Here is a 22,452-nt window from a genome sequence, read left to right on the forward strand (position 1 = left end):
TATCTTTCAGAGTAGATAGTCAGACGAAGTCAATATGCAATGCACTTTCATATAGATATAAGTATATTGAGTCTGACCTATCAGCGTGGATGCTGCGGAGAGTGAGTGATTTGTGATTTAACAAAGTGTATAAGGTTATGTCGATCAGATACCGTTTTAATTTGGATTCCCAAAGTTATCGAAACCTGTACGGGACATTCTCTCATTCTTGACATTTAACTTGAATTATCTCTGCATTATTCTAAGAGTGCAAAATGACGCAAGTGAAGGGTGATTGGAAACCAGTTTGAACGCCCGGGATAAGGATGTTCATCGCGGGATAAGGATGTTCATCGCGGGATAAGGATGTTCTCATCGCGGGATAAGGATGTTCATCGCGGGCTAAGGATGTTCATCGGAGGAAACCTGGAGCACGAAACTGCTAGGAATGTAGTCAGTCTACAGTTACCATTCTGATACTGCCACTATTCTACTGCTACTGAGGCGTTGGGATGGCCTAGTGGTAAAAGCGTCCGCCCGCCCCGGTAAAGATCCAGGTTCTATTCCCAGCATGAGTACAATGGTGTTCCCCTCTATGATATTTCTGGAATATTTTTAACTGTTAAAATCACTACTCATTCACACTGCTGCAACTATTACCGCCACTACTACTGCTGTTTCTGCTACTCCAATTATTGTTGCGACTACTACAACAAATGTGTCTGTTGTTATTGCAACTCACTTTACTACTTATACTAATTCCGTTACTAATACTGGTCCTAATACCAGTGCTGGTGATATTCTATATTGCTGCATGGTACTACTGTTTAGTATCATATCTGCCAATACCGCTGCTACCACAACAAGTACTGCTGCTTCCGCTAATGTTACTACTATTGCTGCTGCTACTACTGTTTCTTTCACTAATACTTCTAATTCTAGCACCACCACTACATCACTACTACTACGAATACCATCTTCTTCTTCTTGTACTACTACTACTACTACCACTACTACTGCTGCTGCTGCTACTACTACTACTGCTACTGCTACTACTACTGCTGCTACTGCTACTGCTACTGCTGCTACTACTACTACTGCTACTGCTACTACTACTACTACTACTGCTGCTGCTGCTGCTACTACTACTACTGCTACTGCTACTACTACTGCTGCTACTGCTACTGCTACTGCTGCTACTACTACTACTGCTGCTGCTGCTACTACTACTACTACTGCTACTACTACTATTGCTGCTGCTACTGCTACTACTACTACTGCTACTACTATTACTACTACTACCTCACCTTTCACTAATTTCACATCTACTTTTACTTCCACTACTACAACGTCTACGACTACTACTCCTATCACTACCATTGCTTATAGTACTATCATTACTACTACCACTTCCGCTACTATTGCTGGTACCAGTATCACCTACTACTACTACTACTACTGCTGCTACTACTACTGCTGCTACTACTACTGCTGCTGCTGCTACTACTACTACCTCTCCTCTTACTAATTTCACATCCTGCCCCACTAAATCACTTAATACTGCTGCTACTACAACAATCTCCTCACCAAATTGACCAATACATCAGAACTGTCATGCGGACGAGTATTCACGGTACAGTGTGTTTTTCAGCAGATAAAGACTCAATTTTCCAATAACTGAAATTACGCTACATTAACGCAAACGACGTGTCACATTAATTCTTCTTTGGCATACTCGCCAGAGATGTGTTGCTCGTGTATTAATGATATCATACAAGAATATGTCAAGGAAGCGTCTGACCGCTGGATGGAACCCTAGCTAGCCTGTTTGCCGACATTCCATCGTTCAAACGGAAATTTTCTGTTGATCCTCATAATCATTCATTTCCCCTTCACTTCCTCTTCGTTGTCTTTAGCCTCACGTGACGTAAGGTCGAGTTCGATGTTTTACGTTGCCGATAGCTCGCTAGCTGTCACAAAGACACGACAGAAACAGTTTTTTATCAGAGTTAAATGTTTTCTATTGTATGTTTCATCTTTTAGTTGTATTTGTCGTAATAGCTAATGTCGTAATAGCTAAAGTCATAATGACTTCTGTTATAGTGAGTGCTTGAATTTATGACGGTTATCCGGAGGTGCTGATTTATGTCTGGGTTTTTCAGCGCCATAACCGTTTTTATATAAGCATTGTTTCTGGCAAAGAGGCCAAAGGCATAAAGAACAATACAGTTGGAAAAAACACAAGCATATGTTTTAGCGTCATATAAACGTTGTCCCCAAAAGTTGAATGGATATGAATAGTGATATATATATGTTGCATTATGACGTATATGTGCATTGCATAATAACAACTATAACTCTATATACTGATACAGGTACCTATGGTATGCACCATGAAGTGTAAAAGCATGGTATATATTCAAGGTATAAGGTTGCTGATTGATAATTTACGTTCATTAAGTTCGTGAGATATTCCTGTGATGGATTTATCGTATACATGTATTACATAGATAAGGAAATACTGTACATACCAAAAAAGTCAAATGAATTAATTTTTCATTATAATCTAATCCATACTTACCAATAGGGTTTCCCAAAGTAGTAAGCAACTTTGGAGCTGCATTACTTCGGGATTTCCTCCCCATTCAAGCTGCAATGACATAACTGGAACACTGTTGGAGACAAAATCACTCACTCACTCACTGCACATTAATTGTTTCATCAATATTGTTGAATTTACCATTGGAAATAACCACGATCGGTTTATTTTTTCTTTACAACTTAAAGTCAGAACTGATGTTCGCTGTCCATTTGTTTTCTCTAAAACAGCAGCATATATGTCTTTGTTACATAAGTGATCCATTTTTAGGTGCTTGCAGTGAGAAACTTTAATCTAAGTTTGCTAACTTATGAATCAGATGTGATAAATGAACTCAACCTCGATAGTCCAGACAGTACCGCTCGTATTCAAAAGGTCCGTTGTAATGAGGTTTCGGATTAACGACACATTGTTATTGAATCGTGCACTTATAAAACATATCCTAGACGTTTATTACACCCATCGTCGGAGAAAAACTATCTGCGTGACGACAATGGAGTCTTGCTGGACAAATATATTTCTTGAACTACATGACTTATACCAGTACATGGTGAATAGGTCAACGCACACAATTTGGTTAGTGTCAAACTGAGCTGGTCGGTCCTTCTGTTTTGCAGCCGGCGAGGTTACAATTGAATCAGCTGAGACATTTATTTGTCTTTAACTTCTCCCGTCTCGGCATCCCACTGGCAAGACTGACACTGAGCGTACGGCTGAACACGTTCACGCTATAAATCACAAGTCCCAAACAACGACCTTGATGTACACCACGTGTGGTTTGGGTCTTTCCATGCATATGCTTCTATTTTGTCACAGTATCATAATGGGGAAATATTTTACGATGTGAGAGTATGGATTTACGTCTCTTTAAGCAATATTCCAGCAATGTGTGATGAAGCACCTCCGATACATGACTCGTCACGATATGGTTGTGATATTGCCGATATGACGTTAAATATTAACTCACTCACTCCGATACATGAGGTCTCGCATGAGGCATGTGCCTTCGTTCACCCAGCAGAAAATGGGTACCCGGTGGGATAAGTCATATGACTATAACCTTCTAGCGGTTCTAGCTTCTGTTACCTTTGATAATAATAATCAGATTGTAACGGTGGGTTTTGAGCATGGTTAGCCATGGATATATGCGCGGTACAAACATACAAATTATTAATATCACCTCTGGGGACTCCAGAAATGGTTCTCGTATATGGTTCGAAATGGTTCTCGAACCCGGGTCTTCGGCGTGTCGATAAGAAACTACGCTACACCACCGAACCCCTATCTTTACAAATATTCCAGAAATATCATGGTGGTGAAAGCATGCAGTGTCTTTGAATTGAAGCAAGTCAGGAATCGAACTCAGGTCTTTTGCGTGACGAGCGAACACTTCCAATATTGAATTACCTTATCGCTCCCAAGGAAAAATAACATGGGCAATTCATATTTTCACTGACAAACCGTAGTAGGATTTACTGTTAATTCGAATGGATAATCAACGCTACTGGTCATTGTGCCATTATTCTCATGGAATTAATAAATATAGGTCTGCAATGTAATATAGCATGACAACGTCCGAGAATAACATGTTTCCGTTGGAAATAACTTCATTGGGCTTAAATGTCAGAATGGTGTGAATGCATCATTGGAAATCAGTGATGACACCAGGTGTTTGCAGTCGCGTTTTGAAAAACTGCTCATGGTCAAAGATCAGTATGCCCTACATTCTCCCATCAAGAAAATGCATATATATCTGAGACAATTGTATGCTGTATTGAAAACACCTGATGAAATTCCGGTACTTTCCCGTCTGGATTATGGAAACTGTAGACCGCATGTGCATATAAAACGATGAGACCTGCCATACCTTTTCTGAAAAACCTAGATTTGATGCCGTTTCTTAAATCTGTTCATCAAATCTCATCTTACTTTGTCATGTACGTGCTTTTACAGGACCATTGTCATGAACAAACGTTACATTTAGTAACATAAATCCATTTTCTATCTACATCTTTTTCAAAACGACTGACCAGAAGCAGTGGGAATGGGCATGTGTGAGTGTTAGAACCATTGCCAACCCCGGAATCGACACTGGTGCTCTTCCTGAGCTGCGTCTTCAACGTTAAAATTCAGATCAGAATTGGTTTTAAGCAGTCTGCGTCTATTGTGAGAGACAGCTAACGGTATCGGGTGGTCAGAATCACTCACTTGGTTGACACGTCATCGTATCCACATTGTGTAAATCGACACTCTTGATGTCACTGGATTGATGGTCATCGTATCCACACTGCATTAATCGGTGCTCATGATGTCAATCACTGAATTGATGGTCAAAACCCGATTATTTACAGAATGTCGTCAAAGAGTTAGAACATTGTTGAGTGCGGCGTTAAACAATAAGCAACCATAATATTTTGTGTAGAAAATCTTCAATAAATAGACAGAAACATAAACTTCGTCAAAGGCCTTCCAACACTCATTTTCCCACGATTTCAGAAGAAAAGCATGGAACATTGGAATATTGAAGCAAGTGTAAATAAAGGTTTAAAAGCTGTTGAGCATTACATGTTTTATCACTTCTGACATTCGATTCTACGACCATTTTTATTCCAAGGCGTTCATTCTCTACGCCCATTAATCCCACACAGAATGGCCATAGCGGGCGCGTTGTGATATTTATGATACCTGTCATAATTGGCCGGTGAATGTTATGCTTCCGAGTCGCTGTTTCACTTTCATTATCAAGAGGATCAGCTTGTTGCGTGTGTGCAGAATGTCTTTCTCTCTCTCGAGAGCAGACTAACGTCTTTTCATTTCCAGCGGGAATATCCTCAGAAGATGTGTTATTTTGCAGCAACAGCTGGGGTTTGGAGAAACGTTGTAGTACGCGTTGGGAGAACACGTGAAACTACCATCGTCTACTTGTATCATTTTGTTGCTGGTCGAATGTCGTGACAATTGGGAGTTCCTGCTATGTTTTCGCCAATAGCTATGTTATTAACCTTCCTTATACATGGTATCAAGTGTACTAACTCTGATAAAGGAATGTTAGGATTTAACGCGTTTCTACATTGGTATCTGCTCTGGCCTCATCCATACAATGCTAAAAATCATTTCAAATTAAGATCATACTGAATACAGAGATCCCAGAACGGTAAGCGGAGAAGATCCCCACGTCCGATAACATGATCCGTCGGTATATTTTTATGCTATTCTTGGAAATATATATTCTTTTACATTGTCTACTGCATTAGAGTCTGGTTGATCGTAAACAAGAGTGCGAAGGCTTGCGAGAAGTGTAAAGCAGTGAAAATGAGAGCACTGAAGTGGGGCAGAATGGAGTGGAGTAGAACAGAGTGGTTCGGAGAAAAGATGATTATGCGAGTATGGTGATATGCCTTTTTTAGCAATGGTCCAGCAATATCACGGCATGGACACCAAAGTTCATACATTGTTCCAATGTGGGAAAAAAAGCACAGCGTTTGGCATGACGAGCGAATGCTTTAATCACATGTCATCGTACCCAATTGCGCAGATCAACGCTCTTGTAGTTGATCATTGGGTTTTCTGCTCCAAGTCATTCGCAGACCTCCTCCGTAAACAACCAACACCCACCAACCCCACAGTAAAGACTGTTCCACAATCATGAGCCATGCAAATACAGTTTCAACCACCATTGCCTGGTCTCGATAGACCTGGTCAGACTGTCGATGTTTTGGAGCTCACACAGCAATGGACTTGTGGACAAGCACCGTACTTGCATCCACCGGAATTTTCACGTTTAAAATACATTCAGTCATTCAAATTCCCCAACTTAGAACGAGGGATCAAATATTCATAGGACACGCTTTGGAGAAGACCGGTAATAAACGAGTGGCTTCAAACGGCTTAGGTTATCAGAGCTGTGGGCTGGTGTCGTCATTACTGGAAAAAAGCTGCTGATGACATTCCAAGGGGATAACTGCATTAGGAGTGATTTCCACATCGGAAACGAACGTCTTTCACGACGTTTGGCTTTGTAATGAAGCATACTATTACAGTTTCCAGCTCATTATAAAGTTCCTAACTAGATCAAAGGATCTTAAGCGAATTCCTTGTACGATGATGTTGATCACAAAGACATGTGGAAACAGTCGTTTAACTGATGTGCTTTTGGAACATTTCAGAGCGTTTGGAGTTGTTCAGATGGTTTCTTTAATCATCGATTCGACTTGAAGATGATGTTGTTTTTTTCTGAGATATGTTACTTAATTACAATCGGAACTATGGCAAATAAAGCATACAACCCTGTTTGATGGTTGCAAACACGAAACAAACATGAATGGTTATTCCATGGCAATGTGTTTGATTGTGACAAACACGAAACAAACAAGTATGGTTATTCGATGGCAATGTGTTTGATTGTGACAAACATGAAACAAACAAGAATGATTATTCGATGGCAATGTGTTTGATGAGATGTCCTGGTTGTAGTAAAGACGTTACATTTGATGTTTGAGGGACATTTAGACGTTGATACGTAACATAACAATGTGTGGTATGGATTTACAATTTCTTTAATATTTACAACACGACATTTTCACGACACTACCCCGTACTCCTTCATCCGCATGGAGTGGATTTTCACCTTCTTTGATATTTACAACACGAAGCCTCTGGGCTGTTCCTTGTCCCTTCATTCACCCGATGAAGGAGCAGCCTAGGGACGTCGTGGTGTAAACATTAAGATTGTAAATCCATACCATACGTTGTTACGGACGCTACATTTACTGTGGTAAAACAAATGAGCAAGCATATAGGTTTCCATATCTGTTTGATATAATGTCACAAAGTTGTCTGTACAAGAAGGGATATTTTGATTAGCACTATATAACGTGTCCACTGAAGGTTTGGTGAGTGAGTGAACTGGGTATTACGCCGCTTTTAGCAATTTTCTAACAATAAAACGGCGTGGGACACCGGAAATGGGTTTCATACATTGTATCCATCTGGGGAATCGAACCCGGGGCTTCGGTGTGACGAGCGGACGCTTTAACAAGCAGGCTGCCCTACCGCACCATTTGGTGAGTACATTGGAGTAGAAGCTTTTCAGTAACATCAGTGCACGTATTTCACCCTTCGGTGTTTTAGGGAATCCTCTCAGTTAACTAAACTTTCTTCCTAAAGACTCGTAAACCTGAACTCTTAAAGAGTCGTTTATTATTAAATTCTGTATAACGGCTCATGATTGTTCTGCCTGAAAGACTTAACTCAAATGAATCAGAAATTAATCCACACGATTTCTTTAAACAGATGATACCTACTCGGCGGTGTCTACCTACAAAATAATTCAATATCCGTGAAACCTTTAATGTTTATTTACTAGAGGAAAAAATGCAAATTTAATCAAAGTCAAATCATCCGAAAGCCCGGGAGAGTTGTCTTGGAAGACCAACCCATACTTTAACCACATCTTCCTGTCTGTGCTAATCCGCGTACCATTCCTTTCACCTAACTCAGTGGCTGTGAATGTGGCCCTTTATTGCAGTACGTAAGATGTTCCTTCACGTCTATCTTCTAACCACTGCTGCACCTCACTAGGAACGATCTCATGTACGCCAGCTTGAGGTTTTTAAGGTGCTTTGCCAGCCTTAACAACCCCTTACGGAGTCCGAGGCAGAGCTTGAAATTGACCCAGACAGTATTTAAGGGGAAGGTTTGGTAGTTTACACCAATTATTTTGATTTGTTGCACGCCAAAAAGTTGGATGAGGCAAGAGGACATCTTAATTAACCTGAGTCGGACTGTTGGGTCGGTAATAAACTAGCGTATTAAAGAGGATTGAGATTAGGGCATTGTAGGATGGCAAAATTGCCCCAACTTCGCGGATTTGCATGATTGCCTTTGACTACAGGTTGGAAGTCTGGGTCGACTGATGAAGTAGGAAACACATACACTGTTTGCACTTTGAAGAAAAAAGTGATCGTAATTCTTCTTTAAGAAATAATTATGAACTCTAATTTCGATTTGGGATTCCTTTGATCCATTATTTTTACAACATGTTCGTGAGTGTGGTAAAGCAGATACATCGTCATATATTCTGTTATTTTCTTTTTGATGTGACAGCGAGCAAGACAAGATCTTAGAGGTTAGGGGTACCATATTACAAGTACACTTTATTATTACAAACCACTATATAAGCTCATATATTGAATGTGTATCCTTCACTGTTCTCCATAGTCAGTGATAAATTAATTAATCGCTGACACCAAAGCACTAATTACCGAATCAGGTGTAAATAATGTATAGAGTGCCTTGACTATATTTGGTATGTGATCTTTGAATGCTAGGCTCACAGGTCAGGCAAGGTAATTAAGCCTTCACTCCTAAACAGGTTCTGGAATTAATTTCCAGTATGGCCGATCGAATCATCTTCACGTTGTCCTGAATGTGCGAAGAAAACTCGATTTCTGTGACTGCTTTGCTTGCTTGCTGTGGTAAAACAAATAAGTAACATGCTCTACAAGACGTATGGTGTCCCTAAATAGCAAGGTGCCAACTGGAGTATGTTTCAAATATCAATTTTTCTTTCAATTCGCGATTCTTCATGCCATGTTGTGAAGGAAGATGACATGCGAAAGCGTAACTTATAACTTGCAAAATCAAAGTGTAGTCGAAAGGTAAGAATTCACGACACTGGCATAACCAACGTCAATAAATTACACCCCTTGTAAACAGACCTGCCAGAAGGAATTAGCCCGAGTTGTGTGTACAGATACTATATGGCCTACGGGTCAACCATGGCTCAGATATCAGCCAAGTCTGGCGAAATATACATTTTTAAAAGAAGAGGTATGCACTAAGCCTGAGTCAAATCAATAACTTTCTGTTTCGCTCTGAAAAGTTTGCATTTCATTATTTGGTTTGCAAATGGAAGATGCTAGAGAAAGTGTTAAAATGAGATCAACGTGCGATGGAGGTCGTTGGTAAGACTGAGAAACTAAAGAAGGTTTACTTAACATGTTGCATATATACACATGGAATAAAGTTTCGCAACGCCTAATATTTTTGTTACAAATAGCCATAACAGAAGAGCCTATCCAAACTTCAGTTCGACGTATCTGGAAAACTGACCATCAAGGAATAACTGAATGGCAAATCTTCATGCAAAATAAAAGAACTTGGACAAAGAGAAGCAAACATTGCTGAAAACTTGCGCCATTTTGTAATGTGATAACTGTGGTCGTACAACACGTGAGGTTATCGTCAAGATTCTGGGACACAACCCACAGTAACTGTTCAATATCTGCTTGACGGCTTGTTTTGGAAAAGAAAAACCCCCAAAACACCCCCCAAAAAAACCCAAACCAAAACAAAACAAAAACAATGTCCCAAAGATGCTGCTTCGGACTAGCGACCTGAGGTAGAGCTGCTGGTGCCGCCTCTTGTAAGAAATCACCAACAACCACGATATGACCAAGCATTGTCTGCCATGAATACTACCCATTGTGTTTAGAGGATGGTCACCGAAATATGGCACAAAAACACTGTCCATAATGTCTGCAATGCACCTTTGTCCACATCAGTACAGTTTACAGTCATGTGCGAAGCACCTCTAAAACACCAATAAACCCTCACCAACCGGTACTTGCTTCTAGATCTTCTGTTGTGCATACGCACTAGAAAAAATCATCAACAAAGGGAATAGACTCTAACCAGTGGACCTTTCCCCGTTTCCTTAAATTCCAGTGATGACGTCACTGCTACGTTTTGCTCTGGTTATAACAACAGACCTGTGATAGGTTGTCTGGCTATACATCCGGCCGATATTATATCGTTGACAAACAACGATGTGGAAACCTCTCTATTTGATAACCAACGATGAAATTGACTGATTTTCCAAGTTGTAAGAACAGTTGATATTTGCCAAATGCCTAATGACAGATGGTACACATACTGTTTGTGATGCTTGACTTTGATCGTAGCATCTGCTTATCTGAAACCAATATCAAATCAAAATAATCATACAAACAAACATAATAACGATTTGAATACGAAATATGTGCGTCGCGATACTCTTATTCATGTGTATGTATTGCAAGCTTAGCCTACTCTTTGTATAAGTAGGAGAATGACTGGTCTTGTTCAATTTCAAACTTACGTTTGGATTTAGAAGGCACATCTCTTTTTCGCTATTTACGTTCAATAGTATGTTAATTTCAGTTGATATTCGAGAAAGGTGTATTAACACTTCTAGGAACAAGTTGTAGAACACTCGAGGCTGAATTCATTATCGTAAATATGCAATATTTTGACTAGCAGATGAAACACACACTCGTCTCTGCACTCCTGGTTATATCTGCTCATTGTTTCAAGACACGGTTTGAGCCTAAACTGTTAAACATGTATTTGTGTTAACTGAATAGGATGCTTATAAACTGACGTAAGTAAACTCGAGCGGACGAAATCTGAGCAATGTGCATAACTTAAATGCTTCAAACTGGTCGTGTATGAGAACACTTCAAAAATAAATATTTACTACAGTGTTTTTTTATGTATCGATATTGATTTTGTCACCAGGCGGCGATGCATGTGTCAGGAATCAGATTATGAATCTGTCAATCGGAAATTATTTGTATCGGTAGCACAGTCATGCACAGAGTGTGGTTGTGTAGATGACTTCTATCTATTGCCTCGCTGTTTTCCCACAAATAGTTGTGTGATTTGGATCCTGTTCCGTTAAAAATCCATAGGTTTTGTGGTTTGTTTAAACTGCAGATTTGGTATTGCCTGTCAGCAACGCCATACTTGTCATTTGCGACACTCTGCACAACTGTCTCCATCAACATGAAACGCCATGTAACAGGAAGTCTATACAAAGACGAAAGACGAATTCGTCATCTAACTCAACTTATCACAGACGGCAATATCTCTGATGTTCTCTTTTATCTAACTGAGGCAAAAAATGTAGAGACGTCCTGTTTAACATCCTTTGAATGGTGGTCGAATGATCCTATACAAAGGACTGATATGAAAGGGCTCTTTGACCGTGATCATCCGCAAGTGTATTTACATTTGGTGTGAGAAACTGACACCGCAACACCTTGTAACATATCAGGTCTGATAATGAAGTAACTGTCACTGCCTTTCAGCCCAGTTAATTAATATAAGTATGAATGAATTGTGAGCTCTCATCGACATTTCCGCACGACATATACTGATTGGAAATCACCTTTCACGAACCCAGTGTCTGAGTGCTGTGAGATGTGGTCCAATTAATACTGAGAGCGAATCGGCACAAACTAACCTGCCTTTTAATTAGAACATAAAAGCATCCTGGATTTATGACTTGCCATAGGCGGTACGTTATCATGTAAATACCACAAACAATAAACAAAGTACCTTGTAAACTTCGTCCCATCAACATCCTTCACTGTGATGGGAAGACAATGCGTGTTATTATGTCTGTTAAATTATACGTAAAAGACGGCGTTCGTGATGTGAAAGATTGTTTGGCAACTGCATTAGCATTTTGAGGTAGGTTTGCTATTAGTTCCGAAAGACGATTATCTCTACGCCTTTAAAATATGACAGTTTCTCGGTAATGGTGCAAGTTTATGAAAGCAGTGGAAGCAAAGGTTGAATACTTCTATGTTGATTTAATGTTGTTTGATTCAGAAGGACTGCACACAGTCATAAATTTCTTCATTTAGATTGAAAATTGTCACAATCGCCATCTTGTCCAATATATCTCGTCCATGAAAGTACATCTGGAGGTTATTAATGAAACGATGTCCATTTCGGAACCTATAACAACACAATCAGATTTAAGTAGCAATCGGATGGACATTCTTGACCTTAATCTTTATTTGGCTCAATAGTCCAACAGGTTTCAAGATGGCATTGGATGGGTTCATTGTCATTTTACCAAAACAGTTTATGCACGAACATATTCCGAATCTCCCGAGTGAAATCAATAAATATATTCTGGCACCGTTCGAGATCGCATTTCATCTGGATATACTGAATTTGGTATCACTCATTCTGACAGCTACCATCCTATGTTTTCCACGAAAAAGTTAAATGTCTTGGCTTCAGCGTAAACGTGATCTTCTTTCGAGCGAGATGGACCTATATACTGTACTATTGCCCTTCCAATCGAAGGGATCACGGATTTTTTTGCTTGAAGCCATCTTGTGAGAGCTCCACCATCAATCGTCCACTAATTCCAATAACAGTCCAACCTGTGATTAATTCAAAAATTATTTGCACTACACTTGGTGTGAATTTAAGTGCAAATTCGTCTAGCTTTAAGGTTTCTGAACCTCTCGAATGAAATTGAATTGTGTTTTTGTCGACTTCGGAACTTGACTGTCTGGTCGTCTGTTCTGGGGGAATAATTGCAGCCTTGTCTGCGGCTTCACCTTAAGAAGCATCACATCAACAGTAATCCTTTACTGTCTCTCAATAGAAAAAAACCCGTAGATTCTTATTTCAGTAAGAATATTAATGTATAACCCGTGTGACAAGATCAGAATTTATATTTGCGCAGACACAGTTTACTGGGAAATGCTACAATGATCAGGAAAATATTCCCAAAGACACTGAAGACGTCAACAGCTGTTTTTATGAGATGAAAAATTTGTGAATATTTTATGAGCAAAAATGAAATATTGACAACGTGATTTGAATAACATTATTTTTTACTTTTTAATTTTTTTAAAAAAAATGATATCAATGGCGCGAGTCGTTTCAAATGCATTCTGGTACTATTCTAAAAACATTAAAACATCTGTAATCAGAGATGCTGAGATTATTTGGCTTTTGGCTGCATATATTTGTAGAGCTCCTTCTTGAAACACACCCGTCTTTAGGGGTTTCTTCTTTGGGGTTACAAACATCACAAGGGAGAACATCGCAAGTGTAGCAGACTTGATCAGGGTCTCATAATCACGATTCATTTATTTGTAATTGGCATTCGTTGCATGCAGCCAATCGATCGCAATGGCTTATCACTGTGACTTTAGTGGCCAAATAGGATTAGAAACAGATTTGGTGTTTGCAGGGTAATTTGGGAGCGCTATGCAATCGAAATAAGAAGAGATTTGATATGCCGTTAGCAGATATTTTGATTTATCATTTATAGTAACCTTTAGGGTATTTTCAAGAAAGGAGGTTTTGGACCAAATCACACACATTCATAAAGCTGAACCGCCATATATTCATACAATCTGCACATTTGTGCGAAAGACAAAGGGTTTTGGTGCTGCAATCTTTTCTAAATGTCTTTGATGCTTATTAACACATTTGCATGATTGTGTTATCAAAGTGTTTGTACTTTTTACCAGTTTTTTCACATATTTTTTATTGCAATGGACGTTTCGATTTATTATGATCCTGAGAAGTATTATTTCCATGCTGCTAGGCATTCCTATCAATAGCAGTGTGGCTTGCAATGTGTGTAACTTTTAGAAGAATATTACCCAAAGTAATCCACGGCAAATTCTTTAAAATGTCTATTTGTATGAACGCAAAGACTAGTGATCCAACCTAGAAAGTTTCAACTACTAACGATGACGTTGTTAATGGATATTTGTCTGATGGCCTTACCACGAGCCAGCTATTTTTAGCGAGGTCTGGGCGACCTGTAAATAATCGAGTCTTTACCAAACCTGCCATTGTTTGGCAGTCTACGCATTCAGGGTAATGTGTCTCCGAGCTGATGATCTGGTTCAACCGTTTAACCCATTTCAACAAGTGAGTTTAGATTAGATTTGACATTTAGATATTCCACCAATATCACGCGGGGACACCAGAAATGGATCTACACACTGTACACGTGTCGGGAATCGAACCTCGTCTACGGTGTGACGAGCGAACGCTTTAGCCACCGCCCCCATTTCAAAGGGTATAGTCGTGGTGAATGGTACTGGGTGTGGAAAAGCATTGTTTGAGAGGGTGAGTCAGCGGGATGATGGACGAGTGAGTGAGTTAGTCTGGCTTAACGCCGAACGGAAAAATATTCCAGATACATAGCCACATGTCAGTGTAATGTGGGAAAAAGTCCTGAAGCAATGTAGGTCTCAGACGTATACCATTTTGGTGAAACCCGCAAGCCCGGATATGGTTCTGACAAACCTATAAAATGAGGCCGAAATTCGAACCGTATGGAACTGGAATGTCGTAAGACGACACACGCCCCACCGCTTAGTTCTGAGGCGTACATGTTTGTGAACATGCTTTGTGTGTTGTTTCTTGTTTAACACTACATTCAGTAATATGACAGCTATGCGGCGGTTGTCTGTAAATAATCAAGTCTGGACCTGATTGTCCAATGATCAACAGCATGAGCAACTGGACTACGATCAGCCAGGTCGGACCTCCCGATCTCGTTAGTCAGCTTTTGCCTTTATTTTTGGAGATCAGTTCTTATCTCAAGTTTGGTGTAAATGAATCAGCACAGAACTGATAATTCATGGAAGTCATACACCACCATGTCAAATAAATCGTGGCGTGTCAAACATTTTGTTTTTACGTCAAAGAATCTATGCTTCCAAGCAGATAGCGGCAACATAAAAAATAACTACTTTACAACTTTATTATATTTCAACCTCAGTGATAAAATACACAGACTTGCCACATTGCATTTTGGGTAACATTTTATGATGCCTGATGGTACAAAATTGCTATTGTGAAGCTTTGTCCCCGTGCGAGTGATTCTGCAGCACAAATGCAACAAGAAATGTGCTCAACCTGTCATGGTTCTATAACCATACGCTCATATTATCGTCAAAGATAACGTCACATTCGTTTTCGGTACTCGTAACATTATGCATTATTGCATTATTCAAAAACTACTGCAGGGAAATGCTGCCATAAAACCATATCTAAATTAAAGGGGTAGCACGTCTACGTTGACCTTGACCTTGACCTTGATCTAAATGACAGACATAACTGAACAAGGAATAATGTAGGGGTTTTCAGAGTATTTGAATCGTTGACGCTGAATAAGATAATAACATCAGATATAAATGTTGTTTCAGAATATAAAGGTGTCATGTGGTGGTTTGTCTGCAATTTACAAGTACAAGGAGAAATAATGCCATTGTGATGGTGCCATGTTACAAAGTTAGTTATCTTTAACTGCAGGGGGAATCGGGTTCTAGGGTTTTACTCCGCACTTAATGTTTCAACCATATCATGGCTACTCCAATGAGGGCGCCTAGTGGTTGCAGCGTTCGTTCGTCACGCCGAAGACCCGGGTTTGATTCCCCCCATGAGTACAATGTGCGAAGCCCATTTTTGCGTTCCCAGCCGTGATATTACTGGAATTTGCTAAAAGCGGCGAAAAAATCAAACTCACTCACTGTTGAAATGAAATTACACAGGCTGCCATGCTCAGCATTTTCTATATGTATATAATGTGAAATATTTGGGGATAACTTTCGTCTTTCCAATATAATTGACATTGCTGAACATTATATTTGCATCTAATATTAAATCCGTTACATTTCGCCCAAAATTAAAAAAGAAATTTCAAATTCATGAGTTTCAAACCCTCCTTCTAATTTGTAGGCATGTTTCCATTCGTTCATCTTTCGCTCACGGGTCAGTGCGAAGAACATCCTTGCCCCACCTACACATTACATACATTTGATAAAAAATGCTGTAACATTTTCTCCTAAACTGGCATTTATTCATGATATTCTATTGCGATTCCTTATTTATATGATCTTTTTCGACTATATGCATTTATCATCATTCTGACAACAAAACGACACATGCAGGGAAATCTTTATCTGGCATCAATCATCTCCTGTCTACTCCGTTTTTGAGAAGAACCTGCGACTTCTTTCATCATGCATTTACAAAGGAATAATCCCTCGAAGTAATGTCCCACACGGAATTGAATATGTTGGATTTAACACTGCAATTGAGAGAACCAGAAATATCGTACTGCTTTCCATCTATCCTTTCCATGAGGGAAATATGTACATGTAGAATTTATTCCCTAGTTACAGGATGAATAAATCAGAAGTGTTGCTACGTCTTCCCTTCCTGTGCTTTGTAGTGAGTGAGAGTGAGCGTTACGTTAGGCCCTTTGAGAGGTGATATCGATTAAACAACTATACGTTGCATTGTTCTTATCAGGCAGCTTGACAGTGGGGAATGGGGGAACGCGGTTATCAGATATATAAACAAGACTCGTTATACACGAAACGTCTTTTAGGTACTGATTTTGGTTTACTGATTTAATGAGTCTCTCTCCCTCCCTCTCTCTCATGCACACACACCAGCGTTCACGCACACAGACAGGGCACATAATTTACATGTGGTTGCGGAAGCTTGCAGTCACGTTGCAACAAATTTTGAACGCCACTGGAAATATCAAGGCATCTGTCTTTATTTGCCCTGAATTTGAACCTTACCCTGTTAACACCACGATTGTCAGCTCCGTAATCACGTCAAAACTGACACGGAGTGATAATCATAAACCCAGTGTAAGGCACCCAGTTCCCGCCAGTGCAAAGGAAAAGTGACGACATTAAGTGTTGGTGACGTGGTTGTTGACCCCCTCACCGTTGAAGAAAGGGAATACGGTCGAGGTCAAGGTCAAGGTCATTTCGCACCGGACCGTCTGCAAGATATTTCTCCCCCAAGTGCTGGAAATTAATTATGGGGTCATAAATACTGCCTATTACATATATGTCCGGCGTATTACCGGTCCCAGTGGGGAGAATTCGAAAGTACGTAAGTGTCTGTGTGGTCAGGGCGTAGACAGAAATTCATGTAAGGTATATAACCAAGACTCAGTCATAAAGTGACAGGACACTGCCAGTGTGGTCCAGTGAAACGTAACCATTGTGCAAAACAGGTACAACTTCACTAATTATGATTAGGGACTGATTATATTCAAGCGTCGGTGTGTTTAGGCCCGATCTTATGCGTGAGTTCTCATGTATCACTTGCTTGACACCCTTTTCAGAATAAAGAATTGTTTATTCATAAAGTTAGCATCATTCTTCAGGAAGTATGACTTCTTCAGACCAGAATATACTCATGAATAACGTTGATGTTATACTAATATCACAGGTTAGTGACGATATGCTGAAGAAAAATAAGCACACTTCAACAAACATTACAGAGATTACAAAACTGCAGAGAAGATTGTGTGACTGTGTTTCTAAATCACTTTTAGATTGAATTCTATGTGACTACAGAATATTTGCGCACAAATGAATGTATTGTACAGATCTGTGGCACCTGTCACAAATACATGCAAAACCATGTCAAGTACTCATCTGTTAAAACATAGGAACATATAATTACAAATCACAACGTCCTTTACCAGTCTACCATAAATCTTTTCTGAGGCCTTGAATAGTGTATTTCTTTCATAATTAACCATTATTTATACCATGTTCAATTTGAACACCTAGAATAATAGTAACGAAAGTGTGCGCCCTGAATTCTTAACACGATTAAAACAGTCATGACAGCCATTATGTTTTTTTACACAAGGCGGACAGAAAGGCATGGTTTGTTTGAACACAAATCAAACCAAAAGCTGTCTATGTTTTCTTCTGAAAATGCGGCACTTTATGACTGATTGCCTTTTCTGGAACAAGCTTCTGAATGTAACAAAATAAAATTCTCAAGTAGTTGGAATTTCTAGTTTGCCAAATGATGGGACACCTGCGTCCGAATAGCATTGTCTGCATCCGTAGCGTGAGATCGCAACACATTTGTAGCTGCTTCAATTAATACCACTTATAAGTCGCAATCCCACTTTAATCCAAGCATACTTCACCTTACAGTGCAGTCTCGGCTCTAGCTCTTCCTGTGTTTAGACTCTAATTATGAAGGGATGCAGGAGTTGATCACATCCCATAGACGGAAGTAATTTGTAATGGTATATCATTGCACATCCCCAAATGATGCGGGAGCTGGCATCCTGTACTATTGTCCCGTTACTTCCAGGAACCCTTTGATCATGCATTGCGTATTCTCAAAGAGCTGTAATCATACTGCTTTCCTGGTGCAAGTTCCAATCGTTCTACTCTATGTACAAAGCGGATGTACTATATAAACCGTGGCGGTCCAATTTGTTAGAGAGCTGGTAACGAGATATGATCGTGTGATATATGTCACCGGATCGCAAAGGTCTCTCAATTGTTTCTGCACTTGTACGTAGGCGGAAGAGTGCTTGTGAATGCCATTATCAGTTCTCAAAGTTATTTTCATGACAACCAATGCAGAAAATTGCACTGGGCGCATTCGGTGTTCACCTCGTGAACGTTGTTTCTTCGGTTCATAGGAATAACAAGTGAGAGTTGTATACAGACCTATGTGGCACATGCACTTCACGCACTTCACCCTTGCACTTCACGCTCGTCGCAAAGCAGCTGGGATGGAGCGTGAACACTGTGCACATTTTATTTGCACTGTCATTATATGTTTGGTGCTGAAACCCGACACGATGACTTCTTTACGGGAAAGGAAAGAGTAATTAAAGATGCCAGATAAACGGTTAATGCTTAAATTCTCAGTGTTTACTGTGATTAATATAATATTAACAATATAAAACGAGTAGTGGGACCAGTGAGTGAGGGAATGGGTGAGTACCGCCACTGACTGACAGCTGCGTCACGGAAACTTAGCAATCGAATCTGAACCAGACAAACCAACCAATATATCTATAAGAAGCGATCACCGTCACGTCACAGGGACACAACAACACGTCGGTACGGATAATTCGAATATTTCGAAATGCTGGTAATTGATGAAATCGAAAACTGAGTTAATATACTACTCAGAATGGATAGAAGACCACGCAAGTCCTTATCGACATGTCAAGTTTTGAAACATTAATCGTACATAAATGTAAGCATCGGGATATCCTTGTCTTAAAGAGGAGATGAGATAATGCTATAGTTTCCAATCGGAAATGTCCGCTAATTCGTGTACATGCAGTAGGATACAGGCAATGCAGGATATTTAGGAACGAAATTATACACGTGTTTCCAGTGGGAAATGTCCGCTAATTCGTGTAAATACAGTAAGATGCAGGCAATACAGGATATGTTTTAGGAACGAATTATACATGTGAGGTTTTGTACCACACTAAGGATGTGACAGAACTCATAGTCGTATATTAGGAATAATCGTATCGTTAGAAGATGGAATATCACATCATAAGAGAACACAATGTACAGGGATTAAGTACAAATCTGTAAATGAAAGCATGGTCTCCAAAAGTTAGCATATTTTGATGTTATAGTGCCGCAGTCAGTTCAAAAAGTAAAAAACTGGGATAACGGCTGACATAAAAAGACAATTCAACACACAGTGAAAAGTGCAGAGCTAAAAAGGTAACAGGTGGTATTTCTTTGAGTATAGAGTCTGGAAGAAAAATTCCATTTCGCCAATTTGTGACTTGTATTTCACGTTATCTCGAGGGAGGATAACTTCCTTCAAGGTGACAAACAACAGACCCCACGGGGTTCCCTATTTCCGGAGTTGACAGTAGTTCTGAACTCCAAAGCTGACAGACTTCTCGTACGTCCGTCACATAAAATATGCAACAGCGTTAGAGAATCTGATCAACACATCTTCCAAAATGAATCATATAAGATACTGGAAAGCAAAAACGAGAGCACCCTGCTCTGACAGTGCCTATCGTCGAGTTAGAAGATCATGACCACAGTTTATCATAAGTAACCGACGATGTAATATTTTAGATATGCGTAGAAAAGTATCCATATATGATTAAAATGCGTTGACTTTCGAAGGGTTTTGTAGAAAGCACTAAAATGTTCACAGACATTATCCTCACATGGTCTCTTTTCATTCATTGCACAAACATTTGCATATATTTGTGTATATGTAGGATCTTATGATATAATAAATATCACGTTTTATAGTCCAGAATACGGTACACAAAAATCGATTGATATGGTACTGTTAGATGATCCAACAAATTCATTCTTCCGCATTACAATTTCAGATATGTTTTGGGGGCATATTCTTCTCTGACGGATGAGGTATCGGCAGTACTGGACAAGCTTCTAGATAATTACAACAAAGACGTTCGCCCAGGTCTTGGAGGTAAGTAGTGTGTTTCCCGAAGTCCTTATACACCGGTACTTTACTGGACACTCCTCAAAATAATGCAAGAAATAGCATGGACTCGTGACTATAATGTATAACGTTAGTGATTGTATGTTGTAGCTCACGTAACTCAAGCTTACTAATACCTCTCTACTGCAAGGGCTTTTTTTTACCTATTACAAACCTACTGCTACTACACTACCTCAAGGTTTATACGTAATAGAAGCTAACTGCTACCACACTACCTCAAGATTTATATGTAATACACGCTTACTGATCCCATGCTACCTCGAGGTTTTCACGCAATACAAGCTTACAGCTACTAAACTAGCTCAAGGTTTATGCGTAATTCAAACTTACTGCTACCACGTTACCTCAGGGTTTTCACGTAATACTAGCTTACTGCCACCATGCTACTTCAAGGCTCAGACGCAATAGAAGTTTACTGGTATTACGCTGCTTGAAGGTTTATGCATAATACAAGCTTACTGCCTCTACACTACCTCAAGGTGTTTATGTAATGCAAGCTTACAGCCTCTACAGTACCTGAAGGGTGTGTGCAATACAAGCTTACTGCTAAGATGCTACCTCAAGGTTTTACGCAATACAAACTTACTGCTACCATGCTACCTAACGGTTTTTACGTAGTACAAGCTTACTGTAACCAGCATACCTCAAGGGTTGTAGGTAATACAAGCTTACTGCAACTAGCATACCTCAGGATTTGTAGGCAATACAAGCTTACTGCAACCAGCATACCTCAAGGTTTGTAGGCAATACAAGCTTACTGAAACTAGCATACCTCAAGGGTTGTAGGTAATACAAGCTTACTGCAACCAGCATACCTCAAGGTTTGTAGGCAATACAAGCTTACTGCAACCAGCATACCTCAAGGTTTGTAGGCAATACAAGCTTACTGCAACCAGCATACCTCAAGGTTTGTAGGTAATACAAGCTTACTGGAACAAGCATACCTCAAGGTTTGTAGGCAATACAAGCTTACTGCAACCAGCATACTTCAAGGTTTGTAGGTAATACAAGCTTACTGGAACAAGCATACCTCAAGGATTGTAGACAATAAAAGTTTACTATGACCATCGTACTTCAAACCTTTTAGTAATATAAATGTACTGCTATCTCTCTGCCTCTAGCAAGTTTATGTGATGCAGTCATATTGCTGCCATGCTATCTCAATGAGTGGCGGGTGCGACGATAGGACTGAACCAACTCTTCATCGTGTCATTACTGATTTCATTTGATCTATTGGTTATATTTGTATCGCTATTGAGCCATTTATGTCCAATGGAAACTGTATCAGCGGATATTGGAGACTGGCTGGAATTCATATTCACATGTTATGTCAGTGCATTTTATTGATTGTACGACATCGAGGGATGTGTGTATTATACACCTTGGATCAGTATTGTAGCATCTAAGGCCAATTTACAGATATTTATCCATACGTTCCTTCCGAGCTTCAAGGCACTGAGTCATTGACAGATGAATATACAGTGTTTGAGAACGGTAGTATCGTGTATCAAAGCACAAGGGCTTCCCAGTGTAAGGCAAACGAAGCCCAAAGCTATGAAATATTTAAAATTAATTCCAATCCTACCACCGCTACTGGACAAGAGGGTTTAGATCTGACATTTTGGCATCCCTCAATAGATTATCCATGTCCCAGCTTGACAATATAATATGTTTTATATATAGGATAATTCCATTATAGGCACATCTAGTAGAGTGTATAGGGAATGGCTGGTCAATTTTAATGATCCTCTGTA

At 39.7% G+C, this 22,452-nt stretch overlaps 1 protein-coding gene across 1 annotated transcript in view; it reads left to right on the top strand.

Annotated features, from left to right (window-relative positions):
- Positions 1-22,452, top strand: part of LOC137272686 (gamma-aminobutyric acid receptor subunit alpha-3-like) — a 100,056-nt gene that overhangs the window by 32,550 nt on the left and 45,054 nt on the right. Inside the window, exon 2 of the mRNA XM_067805065.1 lies at positions 20,565-20,665. Within this exon, the coding sequence (XP_067661166.1) occupies positions 20,565-20,665 (101 nt within the window). The remainder of the gene's footprint in view (positions 1-20,564; positions 20,666-22,452) is intronic.

The sequence above is a fragment of the Haliotis asinina genome, chromosome 2 (assembly GCF_037392515.1).
Source record: "Haliotis asinina isolate JCU_RB_2024 chromosome 2, JCU_Hal_asi_v2, whole genome shotgun sequence".
NCBI lineage: Eukaryota > Metazoa > Mollusca > Gastropoda > Lepetellida > Haliotidae > Haliotis > Haliotis asinina.